The sequence below is a fragment of the Xenopus tropicalis genome, chromosome 1 (assembly GCF_000004195.4).
Source record: "Xenopus tropicalis strain Nigerian chromosome 1, UCB_Xtro_10.0, whole genome shotgun sequence".
Lineage (NCBI taxonomy): Eukaryota > Metazoa > Chordata > Amphibia > Anura > Pipidae > Xenopus > Xenopus tropicalis.
The window spans coordinates 86,296,366-86,321,686 of record NC_030677.2 but is presented as its reverse complement, the minus strand read 5'-3'; the positions used below and the strand labels follow the sequence as shown (position 1 = coordinate 86,321,686).

Sequence of the window (25,321 nt, the reverse complement as noted above, 5' to 3'; positions counted from 1 at the left end):
GTATATCAAGATTAATTCACCTTAATTAATGGAGTTCTGCCAAAGAAGAACCCAAAGATATAAGCCATAATATCATTACAAATGACAATGGAGATTGGAACTATAAACCTGGAAGAAAATGAGAATAAGATATCAATATAAAAATAAACTGCAATGGTACAATGCATTCATTATTAAATTTCCTGTTACCACATAAGAGTCTTATGAATAAACTCAGAAGAATCACCATTCAAAATGTTTCCTAATCGTGAATATGTTTGGGAGTACTTTGTCCTACATTTGATTTCAGCAGACAATAAGAATTCCAGTGTAATATTGTAATATGCTTTTGCTTATACATTAGTGAATTGCTTCCTTTGGGTCCCAAAAAAACTTTAAATTTGCAAAGCTAAAAACTTTGGTAATCCATTATATGTCAAGTCTTAATTTTCAGAACCAGAAATGCAGAAAAGTCCTATTTTAAGTCTACATCATAATGTTAGTGTTTCACCTCTCTTCTGATCTGTTTTAATGTACTCCTTACTAAATATTTGTTATTCAAAAACAACTCTACAGTAACTTTAGTCTCATCAGGTTAATCTTAAATCAAACTAATCCTGGGCTTCCAAGAAGGCTTTAACATAGTATCACTTTCTTGGATAAATTCTAAAACCTTTACCACATATATGTCAAACACAAGGCCCGGGGGCCAAATCCGGCCCACCTGGCTGTTTTATGTGGGCCTTGGTGAGTGTGTCTGACCATCCAGTCTGATCAATTTCCATTTTCCTCACATAGTAACTAACACTAAGGGGTATATTTATCATGCTGTGTAAAAAGTGGAGTGAAGCATTACCAGTAATGTTGCCCAAGGCATCCAATCAGTAATCAGATTTCAACAGTGGCAACGCATCTATTGGCTGCTATGAGCAACATCACCGGTAATGTCTTACTCCACTTTTTACACATTGTGATAAATATACCCCTTAGTATCATACAAAGTATATTAATAAAAAATTTGGCCCGCGACTTAGCCTGTGTTTTAGATTTCGGCCCCCTTATGTGATTGAGTTTGACACCCCTGCTTTACCAGTTATAAACTACAGTTTCAAAAACTAACAATCTCAAACATACTTTCATTTCTGACACCAAGGAAAAGGTATTTTCAGGAAGAACCTTTTATATTTAAACTCCACATCAAAAAAAATTCTCCTTTTTATGTTTTGATGTAAATGAAATTAATGACAATGAGGTACTATGAAAAAAAACAGAAGAACACATATACACAAAAGAAGAAAAGAAAGCCTCTGTTTCTTTGATAGAGGACTTTTCTGTCTCTGTATGTCTTTATTTCCATAGACCTTTCTAATAAACTTACTTAGTTTTTACCTTTGCTTCTCCTTTAAAGTAATAATTATATTCACCCTTACCAAATCATTCCTTCAAAAAGGTTCTGGATGACTAGATGAGACTGAGTAACAGTGATCAGCAAAGTGACATGAGTCCATCCAAACTGTTAATGGGCAACAACAGAAGAATCAGAGTAATTCACAAAAGAGCATGTGACAAGAAGAAGGGTTTATAAAACCATAACCTATTCTAAACTAGTACTAATGATAAAAAAAACACAGTACAAGAAGAACTGATTAAGATATTGATTATATTAAGATAACCTGCACAAACCTAAGAACATCTTTATTGAAGCAGATGTGGAGGCAGTACAGGTGGGATCCAATATCTGGAAACCCGTTAATCAGAAATTTCAGAATACCCAGAAGGCCATGTCCCATAGACTCCATTCTAATCAAATAATTCTAAAGAATCCTTATCTGGAACACCTGAGGTCCACTCCATTCTGAATAACAAGTTCCATACCTGTACAACATAGGCTTAACTAAAACATTTCAAAGTGAATCTGTAATTATTTTTCAGTCCTATTTTTTTTATTTAGAGATATGTGTCCATTCATAGGTACACATGTGTCATTCTTGGCTTGAGTTGCAAACTGTTACAAGGATTCTTCCTTTAGCATTTTTCTATTGACTAATGCTGATAACCTTGGATTCAGCTGCTTTATTACCCCAAACATAAGTCTTTCCTCCCCAAGCAACATATTTAAATTTTGCAAAAATGGAATACTCACCATGTAAAACTGCAGACGGTAGTGTTTCTTTACTAAACTGAGAACAAACATGCAGAAACCTGTACAAACAAAAACAAAAAAACTTGCAACAAGCTTGTTAAAAGTGTTTCCTTAAAGGAACAGTAACACCAAAAAATGAAAGTGTATAAAAGTAACAAAAATATAATGTGCTGCTGCCCTGCACAGGTAAAAGTTGTGTGTTTACTTCAGAAAGTATACTATAATTTATATAAATAAGCTGCTATGTAGCCATGGAGGCAGCCATTCAAAGGAGAAAAGGCACAGCAGATAACAGATAACAGATAAAACACTATTGTATTCTACAGAATTTATCTGTTATCATCTATGTAACCTGTGCCTTTTCTCCTTTTTTCCAGCTTGAATGGCTGCCCCCGTGGCTACACAGCAGCTTATTATATAAATTATAGTAGTGTTACTGTAGCAAACACACCAGTTTTACCAGTGCAGGGCAACAGTGCATTATATTTTTATTACTTTAAAGCTCTTTCATTTTTTGGTGTTACTGTTCCTTTAAGGCTATTATTAAAACAAAAAGGTTAATTGAATACTGATAAGTATGCATGTGTCTTTTGTATGAATATTATAGGGATATTAAATTGAAAGCACCTTACCCTACTCACTCTTCAAAATGGTTTCTATAGCATGGTATTGGACATAAAGAAAAAAGCTGATGATATAGAAAGGAAACGCCACAAAAACACATTTGGACATATAGTCATTTTTACTATGGGGGATAATTGATTATTTTTAAGCATGTATGTTTTATAAATTGTTATTTATTTTACAAATTTATACCAAAAAATATTTTTCAAGTATTAGTAACAGTAGCATAAATAAGCAAGTTAAGCAATAAAATAACTAACCAATAAAAAAAAAAAAAACATAGACATGTATCATCCATATGTTTCCCAGAGTATCTTTCTTTAAATGTAGGTATAATAAAATAAAATTACTACATGTACTAAGTGTGGATATTAGTCATCCAGAATTGATAAGCTTCTAGAACTTTTTTCAAACAAAATCTCTTGGAACATCTTTTTCATAGTCTAAATTATTAGTTACTTCTCATATCACTTGTGCAACATCTTGTTTTTTTCAATTTCTGGCAATCAAAATTCTGCAAGCATTTAGGATTTGAAAAGTTAAATTTCCAGATTCTTTTTTGTAAGTTTCTTATAAAAATTGAATCAAAGCACCATGTGGCACGCACTCAATCGGACACCAGGGCAGCAGTGAAGGTTAAACAGCTTTATTCATAAATACATCCTGCCATGTTTCGTGTGTATACACGTAGTCATAGGTATAAAAAGCAACAGGCAGCTTCATGTTTAAAAAGCATTTTGGAACCGCATCATCAATGACGTCACTTCCTTTGTACAAAAACAATCAATACAATTAGAAACCTTGGCATTACAAATATTGCTGAATAGCTATTCATATTAACATTTCTGAGTTAAAATAGCAGAGAGAAAGAGAAAAAAAAATGAAAACTGATTTTTTTTTAAATTTTAAAAAATAAAGGGAAGATAATATGAAAAAGGGAAAGAGAAGGTAAGAAGAGAAAGAAAAAAAAAATCTCTTCCTCTCTGCTATTTTAACTCAGAAATGTTAATATGAATATTTATTAAGCAATATTTTTAAATAGGAATATCATGATTTAGAAGTTGCCTCAACAAATTAGAAACTGTTGTGCTTTGGGCCTGGGACAGTTCCACCAAATCTGTATCAACAATCTGATTTCTGGACATTTTTTAAAAAAGCCCCACTCTGTTTTAGATGATACACATTGTGTCAATTTTATGTTTTCTTTGTGAAGTTAAATACCACTGTGTTCAAAATATAAATTATAGTTCCTTGGTTGCAATGTTGCTTGTGTTGGATCGATGCAACATTGCATCGGCCCTGAGATTGTGAAGAAAGAAAGCAGGAGGAAGACTATCATTTTGGGGTAATTCCCCCTGATTACCATTACTCAGACTAAAAACACAAGGGTGCGGGAGTTGTAAAATCCAAAAACGTTATTTCTTATTTCAGGCAAGATTCACACAAACACCAGCAAGAGCTTTTCAAATCCAATACAAGTTATACTTTTAACCCAACATTTGGACACTTCACATCTAACAGCATTAAAAAATTTTACAGTAAGTTAGGCAGTTTTTCACATAAACACATATTCACTCCTGCTCACTTCTATGTTCCTTCCCACTCTTACCCTTTTGAATCCATCTAGTGACTAAATTTAGAAATTACCCCAAAAATTATTCTAACAATCTGTCCCACCCCCTTACACTATAGCTTACACAAAAATTGATAATATATATACCTAGACAGCCCAGTTTTCGGTAGGGCTGTCCAGGTCAAAACTACCTGCCTGGTTTTCCTAATTTGGAAAACTGACTAGTCGATTGGCCAATCGCAGCATCATAGCCCTGCCCCCATGACGTCACGTCCCATCCCCGTGACTATAGGAGTAGACAAATCAGAAACTGTATTGATGCATTATGTAGTGTTTAATTAAATATAATATACTTATTGTTTTCTAAACAGAATGTCTTTTAATACAAGTCCTATTTATTGAGTTTTTAAGGTAACTGAAAATTTAAAAATAAAAGGGCTATATAGAGGCCCATATGGGATACTCACCTATGAGATAAAAAGCAAAGGAAATGAAGCGATGGTAGCGAATAAGAAACTGTAGCATTTCTTCCCTTTGTACTAAGGTGGCAAAATAATCTGCCAGAGTTTCCCCATAGAAAAAATAATTAACGCACAACAGGAAGTACCTAAAACAGAAAGGAAACTATCATGAAAGCTTCTCTTGGCCCTTGCACTGCAATGCATTTCTGGATTAGTGATACCCAATCTAATTAAGTCTTTCAGACATACTTAAATATGTCACATTTGCCCTGTACCTGTGACCAAATGTACAGCTATTTTAAGTATTAAGGGGCACATTTTCTAAAACGCTAACATTTCTCTTTTAAAATAAATTAAAAAATTATAATAAACTCATTTCCACAAATGTCTGACATTTATGTCTATGAAGATTTTCATTCTGACATTTACTTAAAAGTCTGAACTGAAAAACTGTGCAAAGAGCGTGTACAGGTATGGACCTGTTACCCAGAATGCTTGGGACCAGGGGTTTTCCAAATATTGTTTTTTTTTATAATTTCGATCTCCATATTTTCAGTCTACTAAAAATAATTTAAACATTAAATAAACCCAATAGCATTGTTTTGTCCTTCTGTCCAATAACAATTAAATATATCTTAGAATTCACTGCAAGGCACTGTTTAATTATTACAGAGACAAATGAACTGTGTTTTAAAATTTTGAATTATTTGATTTAAATAAAGTCTATGGGAGATGGCCTACCCATAATTCTGAGCTTTTGGGATAAAAGGTTTCCAGATAATGGATCCCATACCTGTACAGGTATGGGAACAGTTATCCGGAAATCCATTATTCAGAAAGTTCCAAATTATGGAAAGGCCATCTCCCATAGACTCCATTATAAGAAAATAATTCTAATTTTTAAAAATAATTTCCCTTTTCTCTGTATAATAAAACAGTACCTTGTAATTGATCCCAACTAAGATATAATTAATCCTTATTGGGGGCTAAATGATCCTATTGGGTTTAAATTATTTTTTAGTAGACTTAAATGAGAAGGAAAGGCTAGTAAAGAGTTAATCTCAAGCTGCAGGCATACCTTCAGTTGTCTCAATAGTGCCCTCTCCATATTTCACCTTTTCAGAAGAAACAGGAAGAAAAAACGCCAAGCTGTGTAAAGAGGATTCCCATAATGCATTGCTCCTGCACAGACTATGCGACCAGGACACTGTAGGTGGCGCATGCACATTGCTTATTTTCAGTGAGAGAAGCAGGCATGCTCCCCTCCCCTGGCCTCTGTGTGCTCGCACACAGGCACAGAGGCAGAATCACAGAAGGAGCAGGCAAGCGCGGCGGGGAGGGGGAATGCGAGCGTGGGGGGGGGAGGGGGAGTGCAAGCGGGGGAATCCAAGATGACGGTCGTGACAGGCTGCAAATGCAGCTAAGTTACAAGGCAGTTTTTGGGAGAAATGACCACTATTTAAAAAAATATAGTTGGCGATTTGCTATAGGCAAGGGGGCTCTACACTATATTAAGGGCTACAGTAGTAGCATTTCCTTGCTCTTATGGAGATCCAAATTAAGGAAAGATCCCTTATACGGAAAGCCCTAGATTCCGAGCATTCTGTACTATATGCCTTGGAACATTTTGCATCAAATAACTCATACAAAAATGCGCAATAAGATGGGTCATTGCCCCCGCCACTAATGACAAGCAGTGGGGGCAATGGCAAACGAGGACTAGGACTAGGTAGGAGAGGCTCCTGCCTGGCGCCCCCTAATCTTTGCTCCCTAGGCAGCTGTCTCTTCTGCCTACCCCTAGTTCCAGCCCTGACAAAACACATTCACCTATAGTTTATTCAGTCAGGCTTTTGTTAAAAGTGGTTGAATACTATCTCTGAACATCCAAAAAATAAATATAAATATATTTGACACGTAAGAGCCATTTCCCAATCCGTCCAATTCTTGGTTTACAGACTCACTCAGCCACTCCTTTTGACCAGTGATGGATTCTAGGACTTGAGTTCCTCTGATTTCCATAGTGTTGCACAGTACCTCTGGAAGCAAAGGGACTTTAAGTACAAAAATCCATTACTTCACAGTGGAAGATTTTTGAGAAAGAGGTTGAATAAGTCTGTAAGCCAAGAGGGAGCGGGTTTGGAAAATGCTTCCTATAAGTCTATGAATCAGAAATAAGGGGGCCATACATAGGCCAAGGCTGAGCAGATGCAGAGCATAAGGGTCCACACACAGTATGGCTGCCTTTCTGATGCAAAGCGCATGCGCCATAAACATGGAGCATCAGCAGATATTTTCAAACCTGCCTAATTCCTGAACCTGGGATCAGCAGGCAACTATAATAATTATATTTGTTTCTTGAAATATAATGGGTACAATTATGCACAGCTTTATCGGGGATTTTTCTACAGTCTGTGGAATCATGTATATAAAAAAAAAGAAATATATAATATTGAGTTCATATAGCGTTTATGTACCTGTTTTTTTTTTTGTTTTTTTTTTACATAAGCCCAGGGTCGGACTGGACCCGACCCATATCGGTGCTCCCGTGGCCGACTGTGTTCCTCCCCTGAAGTGTTAAATTTACGCACGCTCAGGGGAGGACGTCGGGCGGGGGCCCCTGCAGGGGGTTAGGGGTGCAGTGGGGGCCCCTAGGGGGTGTGGGGGACGCGGCTGGCGGGGGCACCTGCAGGGCCTTGCACCCCCCAATCCAACCTTGCATAAGCCTAACTGCATGAGCTCATGAGGAGAGGGTGTTTTTTGCCTGTAGCAGCATGGCATCTATTCAGAGACATAACATCCCCTACAGATAACATTAGTGTAGTTGCAGCCCTAAAGTTAACAGATATAATTCACAGAATACGCAATTTTGAAATTGGAAGCATTGTTTTTTCGGTTAACCAGCAGTAAGCATTTACAAGGATTACAGGGGAAGGGCTTCAAAGACAGATACCATGAAGAAGCAAAGCTGAATCCAGAAACTGAGGTGGTCTAAGCCAGCCCCCACCTCAACTCCTTCTGCCCCCCCCCCACCTACATGTGCGGCACATGCATGCGCAGTGATAATAAGGTATAATAAGGTAAACAATAACCTATAATAAGGTAAACAAGACCCTAGCAATTAGATAGGTGCTGAAATTCCAATTGGAAAACTACTTAACAAAAAGTTAAATAACTGAAAAATCTCAAATAATACAAAATGAAAACTAATTGCAAATTGTCTCAGAATTACAGTTAATTTAAAGGTGCACAACCCCTTAAAACAGGAAATCTGCCTATTATAGCATGTATTGAAATAAAAGATTTTAGGAAATGAAAGAGCATTTATTTAAATGTGTGTACTTAGTAGTATTTACAGGTATCGGACCTCTTATCCAGAAAGTTCCAAATTATGGAAAGGCCATCTCCCATAGACTCTATTTTAACCAAATAACTTATATTTTTTTTAATTATTTCCTTTTTCTCTGTAATAATAAAACAGTACCTTGTACTTGACCCCAACTAAAATATAATTAATCCTTATTGGAGGCAAAACAATCCTATTGGGTTTAATTACTGTTTAAATTTTTTTTTTTTTTAGCAGACTTAAGGTAGTAGGTCCGAATTATGCAAAGACCCAGGTCCCAAGCATTGTGGATAACGGGCCCCTTACCTATATTATAACCTAGTCTTATCAAAACTGGGCACTGGGCAAAATTGTGTCTAGGTAATAACAACCTATGATATTTATGCTGCAGCTACTTCCCATTTAACTGAATGGGATGAACACTGTAACCCCCACCTACGTGTGCGGGCACATGCATGCGCAGTGATGCCACACACGGAGGGGGGAGTGCATTTACAAGCAACACCAGGGTTAAGTGACAGACATGGGATAGGCAGAAGAGTTACCCGACTAGTGCCCCCCCCACCATTACACCCTAGGCAGGTGCCTTCTCTGCCTACCCCTAGTTCTACTCCTAGAATCCTCTTTAGTCGAATGACATTTAAAAATGTAAACTAAATTTAAATGTGAACTAAATACCTTTCTTGCAAAATGGTTTCTCTAACTATAATTTCCTTTACATGCCAATTTCTAGCAATCAAATTTAAAATAAGATTACCGTGAAAACAGACAAGTGATCAGTGCAAGTCCTGTTATACAGGAAAAAGACATAGCAGTACAACATCTCATAGTACGGGTATAGGATCTTTTATCCAGAATGCAAATGAGGGCTATAGATTTGAGACTGCTAATTTATTTATGTGTGATGCATATATTTGTGAGGGTAAGAGAACTTCTGCAATTATTTAGGAGCAGGGTGCATCTGAATTGGCAAGCAGCATTTACTTGTCTTATGCATTCTGTATCAGACTATTCTGAACCTCATTTATAAAAGATGGGACAAGGTGCATTCTTTTTTGCACTTTTTCCTGTGTGTTGTGCCCTAAATTGCTAGGGTTGTATCACACTCTGTATGCAGAAATACCGTTGTTCAACTGCACTGCTGAGGAATAGGGGGTGGAATAGGGGTTACCTTAGAAAACCTCTAGCTTGTTCAAACTGGGCAGTGATGCTGGACACAAGACATGCTAACAGAGATTGATGTTAGAGACAAGAGGATGGAGGCCCCTGCCCTGTAGGACTTCTAAATGGGAGGGTAAGTACTTACCAGCTAAGTGTTCTAAACCACGGCAACTCATAGGAGCGATAAACTCTGTGCCCAATGGAAATAATTTCTTGAAAACACTTCACTTGTATAGCAGACACCTGTAGGGAAGAAAGACTCCTAGCATAATCTGTATGACTTATATGAAATCTGATATTTAGTCACATTATAGTTGTAAAGCTTCTAAAATTAACAGGGCTTATTAAAAAATGGTATTTGTTTTGCGCCAGCTTTATGCCATGCACATAATTTTGCAAAAAATAATTCATTCACAGAATGCTAACTTAAGATCATCCTCTCACTCAAAGGGAAATACAAAATGCACCAATCAATTTAGGTAAATACAACTTTCCAAAAGAAGAAAAAAATAAATCATAAATATATATAAGCTACCAATAAAATGGCTTTAAGCAACTGACATTCTTTTGTTTGTACAACAATTAGGTGTAGTAAAATTGACCACATTCCAAAATGAACACACCTTGAGGAGTGGCCTAAAATATATTTATGATTGCCAAAGGTGTTCAGGATTTCTAAGGATGCAAAAATGTTATTGAGTTTATATAAAGTAATTTGCATAGACGATATTAGGATCTCATTATTGTATATTGCCTTGCAATATATTAGTTAAAAATGGTTCCCCTAAAACCATAACCTTCTTGAGTCATACTTAAAGGGGTACTTCACATTAAATTAACTTTTATTATGTTACAGAATATCCTATTCCTAGCAACTTTGCAAATGGTCTTCATTATTTATTTTATACAGTTGTTTAATTATTTTTTCTTTGTATTATTTTTCATCTACTACATCTTTCTAGCTCACAAATAGGGATTACTGTCCCCTGCAGCAAAATAACTATTGCTCTGTGAGTTATTTCACTATTATTGTTACTTTGTATTCCTTGTCTTACGATTCAGGCCCTCTCCTATTCATATTCCGGTCTATCATTCAAACCACTGACCGATGCTAAGGTAAACAAGACCCTAGCAACCAGATAGGTGCTGAAATTCCAATTGGAAAGCTACTGAACAAAAAGTTAAATAACTGAAAAATCTCAAATAATTCAAAATGAAAACTAATTGCAAATTGTCTCAGAATATAATTGTCTGCATTATATTACATATTATATCAGGGGTGGGCAAACATTCGGCCTGTCAGCCCTTTCAATCCGGCCTGCCGTCTCCGGCCCCCTTAAAAGAATGACGGGCCGTGATTGGTTGCGCCCCGTGCGTGCGCACAGCGTCAGCACGCACGGGGCGCAACCATATAATAGAATGCACTGGGGAGCCGGGGAACAGAAGGACGGGACGGAGGATGCAGCGGGTCGCTGGGGGGAGCTGAGAGGCCCCATAATTTTTGATGGCAGCCCCGGGCGTAACGCTGTCCCGGCCCGGTCCGGCCCGTCTGTTAGTTAATGTGGCCCCTGAGCCAAAAAGTTTGCCCACCCCTGTATTATATATATATATATATATATATATATATATACAGTTAATTAAAGGTGCACAACCCCTTAAAACAGGAAATCTGCCTATTATACCATGTATTGAAATAAAAGATTTTAGGAAATGAAAGAGCATTTATTTAAATGTGTGTGCATGTAGTATTTACAGGTATCTGACACCTTATCCGGAAGCCCATTATCCAGATCCAAGTTCCAAATTACGGAAAGGTCATCTCCCATAGTCTCTATTTTAATCAAATAATTTATATTTTTAAAAATAATTTCCTTTTTCTCTGTAATAATAAAACAGTACCTTGTACTTGACCCCAACAAAAATATAATTAATCCTTTATTGGAGGCAAAACAATCCTATTGGGTTTAATTACTGTTTAAATAAAAAATTTTTAGCAGACTTAAGGTAGGAGGTCCGAATTATGGAAAGACCCAGGTCCCGAGCATTGTGGATAACAGGCCCCTTACCTATATTATAACCTAGTCTTATGCTCAATATGATCAATGGGCTCATTTATCAAAACTGGGCAAAATTGTGCCTAGGTAATAACATTTAACAACCAATGATATTTATGCTGCACCTACTTCCCATTTAACTGAATGGAATAAACACTGTAAACCTGCCTAATAAATTAGGATGAAAAAGGCACATGTGCATTCAGTTCAACATTTTGGTCTAAATGAAACCTAACAGCTAACTGATCCAGATGAAGGCAAAAAGAAAAAAAGCCTCTCCAATTTGCCTTTTACCAAAACTGCATTGCATATTCTAGAATCTATATACTTTTAACTACAGCTATAAACCTTGTTTCCAACTTTAAATCCCATCTGCTGCTTTGCCAACCAGAGTGCCAGTTTGTCCAAAACCTGAAAAGGTGCCACAAAATGGATGAAATTAGTTGGCCTGCATAGTTTTGTGTCATCTGCAAACACAGATACACAAAATTAGGTTTACTTCAGGAAACCAAATATTTTTGAAAAGTATGAAATAAGGTAAGCATTTCTTCCAACTTCTAAGTACCAAACAGCAATTCTTTCCTGAATTTAGCAGTTTCTATAAAAAATTATGAAAATTCAAAAAAATCGCTTCAAAGCTTCCATTTTCAAGCATCATATCTCCCACATACCATTAGGTACCAAGAAAAAACATCCTAAATATGAAAGATAAGGGTCCACACTGAACAGTTTGATGCCCATTGTGCATAGGATTACCGATGTATCTGGCATTTAGAGACCGCAAAAGGAAGTTAGTACAGGTATGGGATCCCTTATCTGGAAGCCCATTATCCAGAAAGCTCAGAGTTAAAGGAAAAGCCCGTCTCCCATAGACTCCATTTTAATCATTCAGAATTTTAAAACAGATTTCCTTTTTCTCTATAGTAATAAAACAGTACCCTGTAATTGATCTCAACTAAGATATAAATAATCCTAATTCGATGCAAAACAATTCTATTAGGTTTAATTAATGTTTTATTGATTTTTTAGTAGACCTAAGGTATGGAGATCCAAATTACGGAAAGACCCCTTATCAGGCATACCCTTGGTCCCGAGCATTCTGGATAACGGGGTCCTATAACTGTACATACACATTGCCCCAGAGATATCTTTAGCTACAGAAAATTCAACAAATTAACTGCATTTTTGTGGGGTAAAAACACAAAAAAACACATTAACCCCCAAAACCATTTATTTTTGGAAAATACACATTCGGGTGAATTCAAAATGGCTACCTATGTCTTTCTACTCCAAGATTCAAAGTCGCAATGCTTGGCCAAAATTGGTGGTTTTGATGAAATATCTGAAAATGGCAACAAACCTTCCATTTCCAAGCACCTTATCTCCCACATAACATATCCTAAATATGAAAGCCAAGGGTCCACTGAACAGTTTGATGACCATTGTGCATAGGATCGCCCAAGTATCTGGTATTTAAAGACCCCAAAAGGAGGTTAGTGCATACAAAGTGCATACGCTACAGTATAAGTTCCCAGTATGTGTATTACGTGCCATAAGACCCCCTAACAGTATGGAGACCCTAGAAAACCATATATTTTCCGAGAGTACACATTCTGACAAAACAAAAATGGGTAAATTAATTTTTCTACTGTAAGCTACCAAACTACAAAGCTACGCTAAACATAACTGTTTTTATAACATTTCTGAAAATCGTCACAAAGCTTGCATTGCAACCTATCATAAAACCCTCTAAATATGAATGCCAGTGGTCTACTGAACAGTTTAAAGCCCAATATGCATAGATTTACCAAACTATGTGGTGTACAGGGGAAGCCAAATTGATATACAGCTGACAAGTAACAAAGAACAATGTGAAATGCAATTAAATCGCTAAAATCCCCCCAAAATCACTGAAATCAATGTTTTTTTTCGTCTAGTGAAATCTGCAGTCAGAATCACAGTTTGAATGTTTTGGCTTGGGCAAATTAGTTTTACAAAAAAGTCAAGCGAACAACACCTATGCATAACTGAAAATGCAATAAAATGGCTAAAAATCCAATAAAATGACTATAAATGCACCAAAATCACAGAAAATATAATAACACCAAAATAATACACAAAAGGTATTGTGCAGTGTGATTAGCGAATACGCTATCTGCAATGGCAATAAAACATTTGTTTCAGGCAAGAAAAAATGTGTTGTGTGCATGTGTGTTGTGTTGTACGAGTTCTGTAAGTGCTGTGAATGTGTGAAACCCCCCCAAAATGTATATGTGTAAGTGTATGTATAAGTGTATATTAGTGTAATAAGTGTATGTTTGTGTGTGTATGTGTCACTAACCTGGGGACAAGCAGGCTGAAGCTCCCAGAGGGACGCAGGAGAGAACCAGGAACCACATGCGACATCTTTTTCTAGAAACTACGTGCCTGGCTTTTCCCACTCAATCCCAGCTTCTGCTCGTTGCTTAGGCCCTGGAGAATGAGCAGGGAGCGAAGTCACTCCTCCGCTTCCAAACCCAGAAGTACTGCAGAACGTAGAATCTACGTTCTGTGGGACTTGGGTTCGTTTATCCACAGGATGTAGATTCTATGTTCTGTGACACTTAAAGGGCTAAATTAAGTTATGTGTAATAAAGTGGAATGACACAGAGAATAAGTATTGCACACAAAAAGAAAAGGAGGTGCAAAAAGGCATGGAAAGCTAAGAAACCTGCTAAAATCAGTCAGTATTTAGAAAGCAATCCTGTCCTCTTTCAGGGCAAATTAATATCAGTTGGTTTAGTCCTAACTGATGGCCTATAAAAAAGTTTCTCATTATCAAGGTATCACACAAGAAGCATCTCATGATGGGTAAAAGCAAAGAGCTCTCTCAAGAATAATCGGAAGAGCAGGTACAGTTGTTTCATAGAAAACAGTTAGGGGGAGATTTACTAATCCACGAATCCAAATCCCGAAAGGAAAAAATCGTATTGAAAACAAAAATTTTGTGACTTTTTTGTCGCTGTTGAGATTTTTCGTATTTATTGCGACTTTTTCGTCACTGTCGCGACTTTATCGTATTTTGCGCGACTATTTCGTCGCCGTCGCGATTTTTCCGTATTGAGGTATTGTAAACGGCGGAAAAACCAATCCGATTTTTCGCGACGGCGACGAAAATGTCACGGAAAATATATGAAAAAGTCGCGATGTCGGCGAAAAAGTCGCGGAACATACAAAAAAGTCGCGCCGGCGACAAAAAAGTCACAAAAATACCGATCATTACGAAAAAACGCATTCGGACGCCTTTGGACCGTTCGTGGATTAGTAAATCTCCCCCTAAGTCAACATGGCCTCTATGCACGCTTCACCACTGCTGAATAAAAAACATGTTGAAGCGCGTTTAAAGTTTGCTGCACAACATTTGGATAAGAAATCGAATTCTGTCAAAATATAGTCTGGTCAGATGAGACCAAAATTTAACTCCTTGGATGTCATTGCACACACCATGTTTGCAGGAGAAACAGCACAGCACATCGCCCCAGTGACAGTTTGTATTGAAGAATGGGTCAAAATAATACCTGAGCAATGCATGTGACTAGTTTTTCCATACCGGAGGCGCCTTGAAGCTGTCATTACCAACAAAAGCTTTTCTACTAAGTATTAAATGCATTTCAGTAAGTGTGTTCAATACTTAGTCCCTGTGCCATTCCACTTTACTACACATAACTTAATTTATAGACTTTTTTGATTTCTTTGTATGTGTGGATTACTTGGGTTGCTACTGACATCTGATGTAAATTTCATGTCAATAGCCCCATTAGAAATATATTTACTGTGAAAAACGTTGACGTTCAATACTTATATTCCCTACTGTATATAGCTAACGATGCCCATCCCTAAGTAATAAACAAATTAAAGTTAATCCAATACAGAGCCCTGCACAACTCCACTCTAAGTAGAGAATTTACCACGAATGAACATCCTTTGTACATGATTCTTTAGCCAATTTCCTATCCATGTGCAAACAACATTACCAAGATCATTGTTTAGAAAGAAGGTGTTTATGCAGCACTGTAACAAAAGCTTTATCAAAATATCAAAATAGATCTCATATACTTCAACTCTACTGTTCAAGTCCCTCTTTATCATAAAGTCGTTTGATACAATCTGACCTTTATAAATCTATGCTGATTACTACTTAAATGCCATTGTAAAGAACATTAACAAACTTTCAATGAAATCAAATTTTACAGATCTATAATTACAAGGCAGATTGTAATACCTTTTTAAACATTTCATCAGTTTTCTGCCAAGCCATTTCTACCATGAGACAAAAGTGTCTTAGAGAATCTGAAAGGCTTGGTTAAAGGAGACATATTGGATAAATGGGAAAAAAAGGTAATTTTGTAGGCAATTATGAATAATATCCGGTGCTGGTTTCACTTTGTGCTAAAAATTAACCCTATCTGTAACAATGGCCCCTTTATTGGAGCTCCCTATAGATCCTATCACTTCTCTGTCCCAGTTTGAAATTAAGAGTGGGCGTGTCCTAACAGTCCCTGCCAGAAGCACAGTAGGAGGGGGAGAGCCAATCACAGCCCTGCACTCACACAAGCACAGACAGGCTTTAGTTCCCTATCAGGTCAGCCTAGCTGCTGATTGGTTCCTATCCTACAGTGCAGGGTACGGAGGGCCGCCGGCTCCCCAGCTCATCCAGAGAATTCAGCCAGCAGGAAGTGGCACAGATGGGCGGGGCTAGTGGGGTTTTAGGGGAATTTCTCAATAAATCAGTCAGAAACACAACATTTTTAAGCACAATCCTTCTATATCTAGAGGAGTATAATTCCCTGGTACATTCATAATTTTTATAGGATATGTCTCCTTTAAAGGTGTATTCTTGTGCTTGTTCAAAGTAACTTTGATTAAACGTACCATATCCTGTGTCTGCCACCGATTTTTTGGAGCTGAGCCATCTGTGGCCTTACCAAATGACTTTTGAAACTTTGACTTCTGTATCATATACAGTTAAGAAAACAACTGATTAAGTACAATTGCCTTTTCTCAATACTTTATAACCAAATTACTACTAAAACATAATGGAGCCACATTCTCATCCCGCATTTTTTTACTACTGATATACTTTGTCTTCCAGATTGCCAAACACTTGTTGTAGTATTTAAAGTTTAATACTTTTAAAGTTTTTAAATGCTTTCCTTTTTACTTACCAGGTTACACCTAGATAGGTTGGCCATTAACAGTTACATTTCCTTATTGAGGTAATAACATAACTATTGTAATTTAATAACCAATTCTAAAAAAAATTAAGTTTATTGATCCAGTGTTTTTGCTTTATGCACCTTATTAAATGAGAAAACATTATTACTTACATTAGGGGGTCTAGGATACCCCTGCCATTAATTTGCTGGACTCTTTACTATTTGTGAAAAGCTCAACCAATAAGGCTTCAGCTCCCTCATTTACTATAATTCCTTTCTCTTTTATATTGGCTTTTAAATCCTGCTTAACAGACAAACAAAACATAACCTTATATGTTAAATGCCCAGTCATGTGACTCATTCAACCATGTTTCAGCAGCTCCAATTACATCATATTTCCTTTCCAGTACCAGCACTCCCATTTTACCAGTCAGACTTCTTGCATTTGTAAATATACATTTAATACTAGTACCAGCGCGAGAATGTAGCTTATACAACTTATGGTCCTCCCTGTCATTATCAGTACCCCCAAGTAAGTTTCCTCCCCATTTTCCTTTCCTATGCCTACTACCTATCTTCCACATAATTACTTACTGCACCCTCCCCTTTCATACCTAGTTTAAAATCTCGCATTCTCTCCCCCAAAGCAGCTGCACAATCATCAGTGAGTTGCAGCCCATCCCTGGCAAAGAGCCTGTAGCCAATAAAAAAATCAGCCCAGTTCTTCAGAAACCCAAACGGCTTTCAGGACAACCTAAGCTTTCAAAATATGATAGAATGTTTGTGTAATTCCAATTCTGTAACATAGATATAGGCTTCTAAATATCTAAAAAATGAAAAAAAAATAATATTTTCCATAATATAAACACATACACCAGAAACAAAAATTATTTTGTGCATGAAAATGCAACTGATTTGGAAAGTTCCATGTCTCCTGAACATGGCAATACCAAATATATATATATATAGTTTTATGGAGATTTCTCACTTGTACTGCTGGGAGTTTTTGACCTATACACTACCAAATTTCCAAAGAACTGCTCCAGAAAGCTGCATACTTTAAATTTCAAGGCCAAAAATTCCAATAACAGAAAGTTTATCCCAGAAAATTATACATTTTTACAAAGAACAGATTCTGGGCAATCCAGAATAGGTAGAACTGTCTGTCTACTCCAAACTACCAAGTTGCAATGCTTTCCTAAAATTATTGGTTTTTATCAAAAAATTTGATTTTTTAAAAAAATCACTTCAAAGCTTCCAGTCTATAGTATCTTATCTCCTACAGGTCATAAAGTAACCAGATAAAACACCCTAAATATGAACACCAGGGGTTCACTGAACAGTTTAATGCCCAATATGTATAGGTTTACCTAAGTATGTGGCATGTAGGGGCCCCAATGTAAACATATCCCCATATGATCTATCATTTCTGTTATTTCAGCTTCTGCGAAATCAACACATTTACATCATTTTGTGTGGGATAAAGCTAGTAAAAAGTACACTCACCCCAGAAAGTCATATTTTTGGAAAGTACACATTCCCCCGAATCTAAAATGGGTACCCATGTTTTCTACTCCAAAGTACCAAGCCCCAAAGCTTTCGTAAAATTGACAATTTTGATAAGATTTCCAAAAATCCTCTCAAAACTTCCAGTTTGCACCATCATATCTCCCATGTATCATTAGGTACCAAGATAAAAAACAGGGTGTTTTATCTTGGTACCTAATGATACATGGGAGATATGCAATAAAATATATGCAATAAAATGACTATAAATGCACCAAAATCACAGAAAATGTAATAAAAACACCAAAATAATACACAAACGATATTGTCCAGTGTGGTTAGCGAACACGCTATCCGCAATGGCAATAAAACATTTTTTCAGGCAAAAATGTTGCGATAAAAAAAATAAATCCACAAAATTGCATATGTGTGTGTGTACACTTGCCAAAATGTGTGTTGTGTGCGTGTGTGTGCAAGTAAGCGTGAGTGCTATAAGTGCTGCGAGTGTGTTATACCCCCCTAACGACTCTTTATGCCAGCACGTAGGAGCTACGTCGTTGGCAGGGAAAGGGTTAAACTCTGCAATACAGATTCCAAAAGGAAAACACACTTGTGCAGGCCTGCATCTCTCACAAGTAGCTTAGATAACAATACAGCCTAGAACAGCTGTCTCTTACTACTTCCCATTCCTTCCAAGCTCCTAGAACATATTGTCTCCAATCGATTGTTAAATTTTCTGCATACCAACCATCTTCTTAACCCCTTTCAGTCAGGTTTCCACACAGGTTACTTTATTGAAACAGTTTTAACTAGGGTCATCTACTATATCAATGCTGCTAAGAAGCAGGGAACTATTCCATACTCATACTCCTTAATCTCTCTGCAGTATTTAATACAGTGAACCATTCTCTCTTTAATATACTTGCTAATGCGTTGTACCATTGGTTGCTGCTCTACCATGACTGTCATCCTATCTATGCGTACAACTTCAGTGCAAACATTTTTAACAGGACTTCTCAAACCGTTGATGTCTCTGTTGATGTGCCCATAGGGTCTTTCTTAGGGCCTCTTCTCTTCACTCTTTACATTCTCTTTCTTGGTGAGCTTATCACATCCCTTGATTTCTCCTATCACACAGAATATACTAATCTTTATTTCCGTCATCTGTCTTGCTTTTCAAGCATAAACCAGACAATTCCTCCCTTCCATAGCTTTCTTGATGGATGAATACCACCTGAAACTTATAGCACCAGTAACATGGAAATTCATTAATTCTTAAATTGATGATAAAATGGTCATACTCGTCAACTGTTACATACAGTATACGGCCAAGTTTCCAGACACCTGCTTGTCCAACATCTATGGGGTGTTAAAATGAAGTTAGCCCTTTTATATGCAGCAATAGCAGTCTTTCTGTTCTTTATGTGCTCCGCTAGCTTTTGGAACACTGTTGGTTGGATTTGCTTTCCTTAAGCCACAAGAGGATTAGTAAAGCAATGATATGGAGATCAGACATGACTCAAATCCAGTACTCCAGTTCATCAAGAAAGAGTGAAAGGCTGAGCAACACCAATAGCAGCCACAAGCACTAAAAGGGAGAACCACTAACCAACTACTTTACACAAGACCTGGAGTAAGACTACAGAGCCAATCTCAAGTATATTTTAGCTAAAATTTGTATACTTTGCCATGTAGTGAATCATTGGCCATTGCTGATGATCATTAGTCCCTGTGTGGGTCTCCATGTCAGTAATCTGGCCACTCAAAACCTGGAGCTTAGTGCTGTACACTACCCACATCTATGTCTAAGTGAAGCTTACATTATCATTTCTCAGATTTAGGCACAAGTACACATTAGTGTCAAAGTTATGAAGTAAATTAACCAACCAGTATGTTTCTGAGACAAAGCAGATTAACCTAGGAAAACTCAGGGCGAGCATATATACTCCACACAGATAGTGTTCTGGTTGGAACCAAAGCCACAAACTTAGGACTGGTAAATACTGTGCTGAATCTTTAAGTGTGACATATGGGATATTTTGTTTCTAACCTCTGTAAACTTGTGTTCTCACTTAAAAATGCAGCACCCAACCTGGCACATAGTGTTTTTCTGCCAGCAGAGAAAAAGCAGGTATATTCTAAAGGCAAAGCAGCAGTCAATAGTGAACCATAACAATTACAAACAGTAAAGGAGCCATACTGGTCTCCTAACTTACCAAAAGTATCAGCATGACTGGTCCCATATAGATAAGAAAAAAAAACAATGAAATCATTGTTAAACTAAAGATACCACGAATCCACCAATTTTTCCATCTGCAAGATAAATTGCACATAAATATTAAATATAATGGTACTTATATATTAATGTAATCAGTTAATACCTTATTATGCAACAACTCCCTGCATTAGGGTAATGGTACATAAGAAGATTAGTTGCCTGCGATAAATCTTTGCTACCAGGGGCTACAAATCAAAAAAATGCATATGGTTTCCCACTGGCAATAATGTAAATCGCCCATAATAATAATAAAATGCTGCATATGTTTTCCCACCAGTGATTTACATTATTGCCAGTGGAAAAACATATGCAGAAGATTTGTAGTAAAGATTTACCGTGGGTGACTAATCTCCTTGTGTGCCAGTACCATTAGGGTAAGAACCCACCAAGTAGTTCAGTCGCACGCGACAAGCCGTCCCAAAAAGGCTTTCCACCGGCAACAATAGGAGTCGCTGGTAAAAACCCTTCACATGGCTTCAGGAGGCAACTTTGCATGACATCGGATTATAGCAAACTTATACAGATGCATAAAAAATATCATAAGTTATCCTGACGGTGTATTGGAATATTCTTAAAACCAACAGTTTAAAGTTGTCAGAGATAATAGTTTATGTTGGAATAAGTTAATACTAGCTCACCAGTAAGACTTGACAATGCTTATTTTTTCTTGCTATTGTTACCTGGAGGACAAGCCAGATAGCACTGGCTTAAGGACTTCTGGAGTGCTGTCATTAAAGGGTAAAACATCAGGAATGTCCGAATCAATGTCGTCTTCCACATATTTGCCCTCTGTGGAGGTTTCCTAAGGAAGAACATAAGCAGTGATCTTAAATAGGTATAAACAGTTAAATACAGGTTAAGAGTGGCTTAACTAAGGATGGAGCTATATTGGTTACAGGAGGGCGGAAAAAGCAATTATGCTTAATCAGGTGTAAAAGTTACAGGACCCAATTTGCAAAATTTGCAAAGGAGAAGAGAGGAGGTACAATCACTGGGGGATGCTAAAATGTTAGACGACCACCAGTGATTGTCATCACTTACCTTATACCCGAGGGTGGTGCACCTGTTAGGAAAAAAATAAACCAGCTGCGAGAGAACGATCCTCTTCCTTCCTCTGTCTTTGCGCCACTTCCACAAGCACAGTAGAGTGGAAAGCTGAACTTTAACAAAAAAAAACTGCTTTTACACTCTACTGCACATGTGCCGGCACAAGATTGCAAAGATAGACAAGGGAAGGAAGAGGATTGTTCATTTGCAGCTACCCCGAGCTGGTGCGATTTTCCAACTCGGGGTATAAGTTAATTTTATCTTTCCTTCCCCTTTAATAACTCCCCTGAAACAAGTTATCAGTGGCTGACACCAGATATGGTACATAAATGTTAAAGCTAAATTAATATGAATAATTTAGTATAAATCAAAAAAAGTATTTAAGATATGAATTTCTCTACATTCTACAGGTGTATTACCAGATAAAAACAGGTAGGTAAATGTATACATCTTGTACGTATCTTGCCATGTGTAAGGTGGAGAATGAACTGTCATTGACATGGACTAGACTCCAGCCAACCCTTTATATGGGCACACTCTCATTGCCTAGTTACTCGACCAGTTGAGTCTGGATCTGGATCAAATTGCCCTCTATAGCATAATGAAACCATCAGTGTAGAGCTGAGGGGAAATACAGTAAATGTGCATTTCTGGTAGACCAAAGTTGAAACATATAAAGTATTATATAATAAGTGGCATCTTGTGAATCTTTAAATCATTAAGATTTTCTGGCATATTAATTAGAACATATGACAGTGGCACAGCACTTTCCCTAAGTTAAAAAAAAACAGTACACTGCAGAGAATAAACAAATTTACCCCAATTAACTTTTAGAGCAGATTTTCCTGGATCCACAATGAATAACAATATGTAATACGCATAAAGCTAAAAACCAACAATACCAATAGTGCTGAATAGTTCATGTGCTAGGGGCTCAACTGCCAATGCAAATAAGAGTGGGGAAGGGACATCCTTGTTTAACCCCTTCACTGCCAGAAGATTTTTTACCAATACTTACAGTATATTGCCAGACGGTAATTGAACATTTTGTGCTCATTCAATTTAGGGGCATTTCCCTGGTGGTGGACTTTTAGCTTACCTAGGAAAAACTATATTTCCCTGGCCCTCTCCATATCAGCACTCCCCTATCCTCATGGAAGAACCCCCCCACCAATCAAATAAATTACCACCGTTACCACCTACCCATGTCTTTTTGGTTCTTCATTCTCCTCACTCCTTTTGGCAAGGAGTTATGTTAATTTCACCGGGCATAGCGTGGATGTGTGGAAATGCATTTCAGGAACCGAAGTTTTTGGCCTAGGGTCTTTTCCTTGTATGGGTATTGATGAACTTGCTCCTGTTCTCCCATATCGGTACGGGTGGCAGGCTGTTCGAATCTGTAGGCATTCGGGGCGTAGTTTCTTCCTGCATGAGCTCTTACTGTAATTATACTCATGTTCCCCCTTTCGGGGCCTTCCCAGCGAGCGGTAATGCTGCTGGCAGCTGTGACAGGAAGACTCCTACCTCGAGCGAAGACGCAGGAGTCAGGTGATATTTACAGAATGGGGAGGGTGGCAGAAGATTTTTCTCTTCTACTTCCGGCTTCCAATGTAAGGGAGCTGGAAGGTTACTGCAAGCGCAGGATATTGTGCTCGGAGGGAGAGTATTTATAGGACACACTGTAGGAATGCTTCCCGACTGTTTTGCCCCCACAAGCAATGTGTTCTCTTCCTCTGAGTAAGTAGCGTGACCTAGGTTAGTGCCTTAGGGTTTGAAGCCTAGTTATGATTTGTTGCTATTGTTATTTTAGGCTTCTTTTTTGTGGGTCACAAGCTGCCACCCTCATAAATCTACTCCCAGGTTGAGGTAAAAAAAAAAAAAGCCTACCTATGCTTTTGGCTCTGCTGTTTTTACACCCTCTGTTTAACTTAACAGTGATGAAGCCAGCCAAGGCCAAGCCAAGGGAACAAGGTACGTCATCTCCAGGACAGAGCGTATCAGCTGAAGACCCTGGCTCATGCCTAGGATGCTCGGAAGTTCCTCTACCTAACAAGAAGTTATGCCAAGATTGCTTGAATTCAGCAGCGGGAAGTTCAGCCTTTTCCCAGTCTGATGTCATGGATGGATGTCTTGTCATGGATCAAACAGCCAGTTTCTCAGGAGGTTCTGGCTCTACATCCTCTAAAAAACCACAAGTGGAATCAGATAAGATTGGAGAGGATATACTCGACATTGATTCCTCGTCAGAGGAAGAATCTGAGGAGGATCATCCAGCCTTCGATGAGGCCATGGTTCCTCCTCTAATCAAGGCTGTCAAAAGTACACTGGATTTAGTAGAGGACAATCAGCAAACCTGCCCCTCCTTCCTTCAGGGATCCAAGAAGAGGGCACAGACCTTTCCCTGGCATCAGGAAGTAAACAACCTTATTAGAGGAGAATGGGAGGAGGCATGTAGGAAATGAAAGGCTCAGTCTAAATTCAGCAAGCTGTATCTGTTTAAACAGGAGGAGGTGAAAGACCTGTGCTCCATCGGTGGTTGCCCCAGTTGTTCACTTAGCAAAGAGTACCTTACTGCCACTGGCCACATTAAAAGGATCCCATGTATATGAGAATTGATTTGGAGTTGAAGTAAGCATTCAGAGTGGCAGGAGAAATGGCCAAACCAGCTGTAGCTTGCATTTCGGTGGCCAAGGCCATGGAAATCTGGCTGGAAAATCTTGAGTCAGCCATCAGAGAGGGGCAAGAGCTCTCGGACATCCTTGAGGGGTTTTCTGAGCTCAGGCAGGGAGCCTCTTTCCTTCTCAATGCTTCTATGGATATCATTGGGTTAGCCTCTAGATCCTTAACACTTTCCGTGGCAGCAAGAAGGGCTCTATGGCTGAGGTCCTGGGAAGCAGATTTAACCTTTAAAACAGCCTTATGTTCTCTGCCATTCCAAGAACAGGTGCTTTTTGGGAAGAAGTCAGTTTCTGCCACAAAAAAAGCGCAAACAACAAACAAAAATGTTTTTTCATAGTAGAATCCCATACAGGTCCAGACATTCCCATAATAAGTCTAGACCATTCAAGGGTAGGAAAGAAGCAGCAAAATCAGATAACTGGTTGGGAGATCACATTAGCTCCTTTTGACATTTTGGTTCCAAACCAGCAACTTCTTTTTCTGCCTACAGAAAGCCCTTCTAAAGGGGCCGGAGGTAGGAGGGAGGTTACATCATTTTCTGGCCAACTGGGAAAAATCCACAGAAGATCAGTGGGTTTTAGACATTGTGAGAAGGGGATACAGGCTAGAGTTTCGAAATCACACTCCTTCCTCAAAGTTTTTGATATCACCCCTACCAAAGACACTGGAAAAAAAGACAGGCTCTACAGGTTTGTCTTCAACAAATGTTGTCTTAGAATGTGATTGTTTCAGTTCCCGTGCAATAACAGGGAAAAGGGGTCTATTCCCATTTCTTCCAGGTACGTTAACCTTCAGGGTTGTGGCGTCCAATTCTAAACCTCAGGATGTTATACCAGTTTTCCAAGGAAAAGCGGCGCAAGGTCGATAGCTGCAGTCATCATCAGACGTGCCCTCAAATATATAAGAAGGGCCATCCTGCAAGCACTGCAGTTTTTTCGAGACAAACTAAGAGGCAGAGTAAGGATCAGAAGCAATAATATATCAGCTGTCACATATGTCAGTAGTCAAGGAGGAACCAGGACTCTACGTCTCCTGGCAGAAGTGGAACCACTATTTGCCTGTGCAGAACAATCTGTTAGCTCTAACAGCGACCTTTGTACCATGCAGACTTCTTACGTTGCAGCTCTTTATACCCTCACGAGTGGCAACTCCATCCAAAGGTCTTCGTTCAAATTGTAAGCAGGTGGGGATCCCCATGCATATACCTTATGGTCTCTGCAATAAATACGAAATGCAGAAGTTTCTTCGCCAGGAGAAAAGACCCTCAAACGATGGGGG

At 38.1% G+C, this 25,321-nt stretch overlaps 1 protein-coding gene across 2 annotated transcripts in view; it reads right to left on the bottom strand.

Annotated features, from left to right (window-relative positions):
• Positions 1–25,321, bottom strand: part of cds1 (CDP-diacylglycerol synthase 1) — a 50,999-nt gene that overhangs the window by 8,473 nt on the left and 17,205 nt on the right. For both annotated transcript variants that reach the window (XM_031903465.1, XM_002937878.4), the window contains 7 exons: positions 20,998–21,119; positions 20,256–20,352; positions 9,430–9,527; positions 4,787–4,926; positions 2,123–2,181; positions 1,410–1,492; positions 21–108 (listed from right to left, as the gene is read on the bottom strand). In XM_031903465.1, the coding sequence (XP_031759325.1) occupies positions 21–108; positions 1,410–1,492; positions 2,123–2,181; positions 4,787–4,926; positions 9,430–9,527; positions 20,256–20,352; positions 20,998–21,119 (687 nt within the window). The remainder of the gene's footprint in view (positions 1–20; positions 109–1,409; positions 1,493–2,122; positions 2,182–4,786; positions 4,927–9,429; positions 9,528–20,255; positions 20,353–20,997; positions 21,120–25,321) is intronic.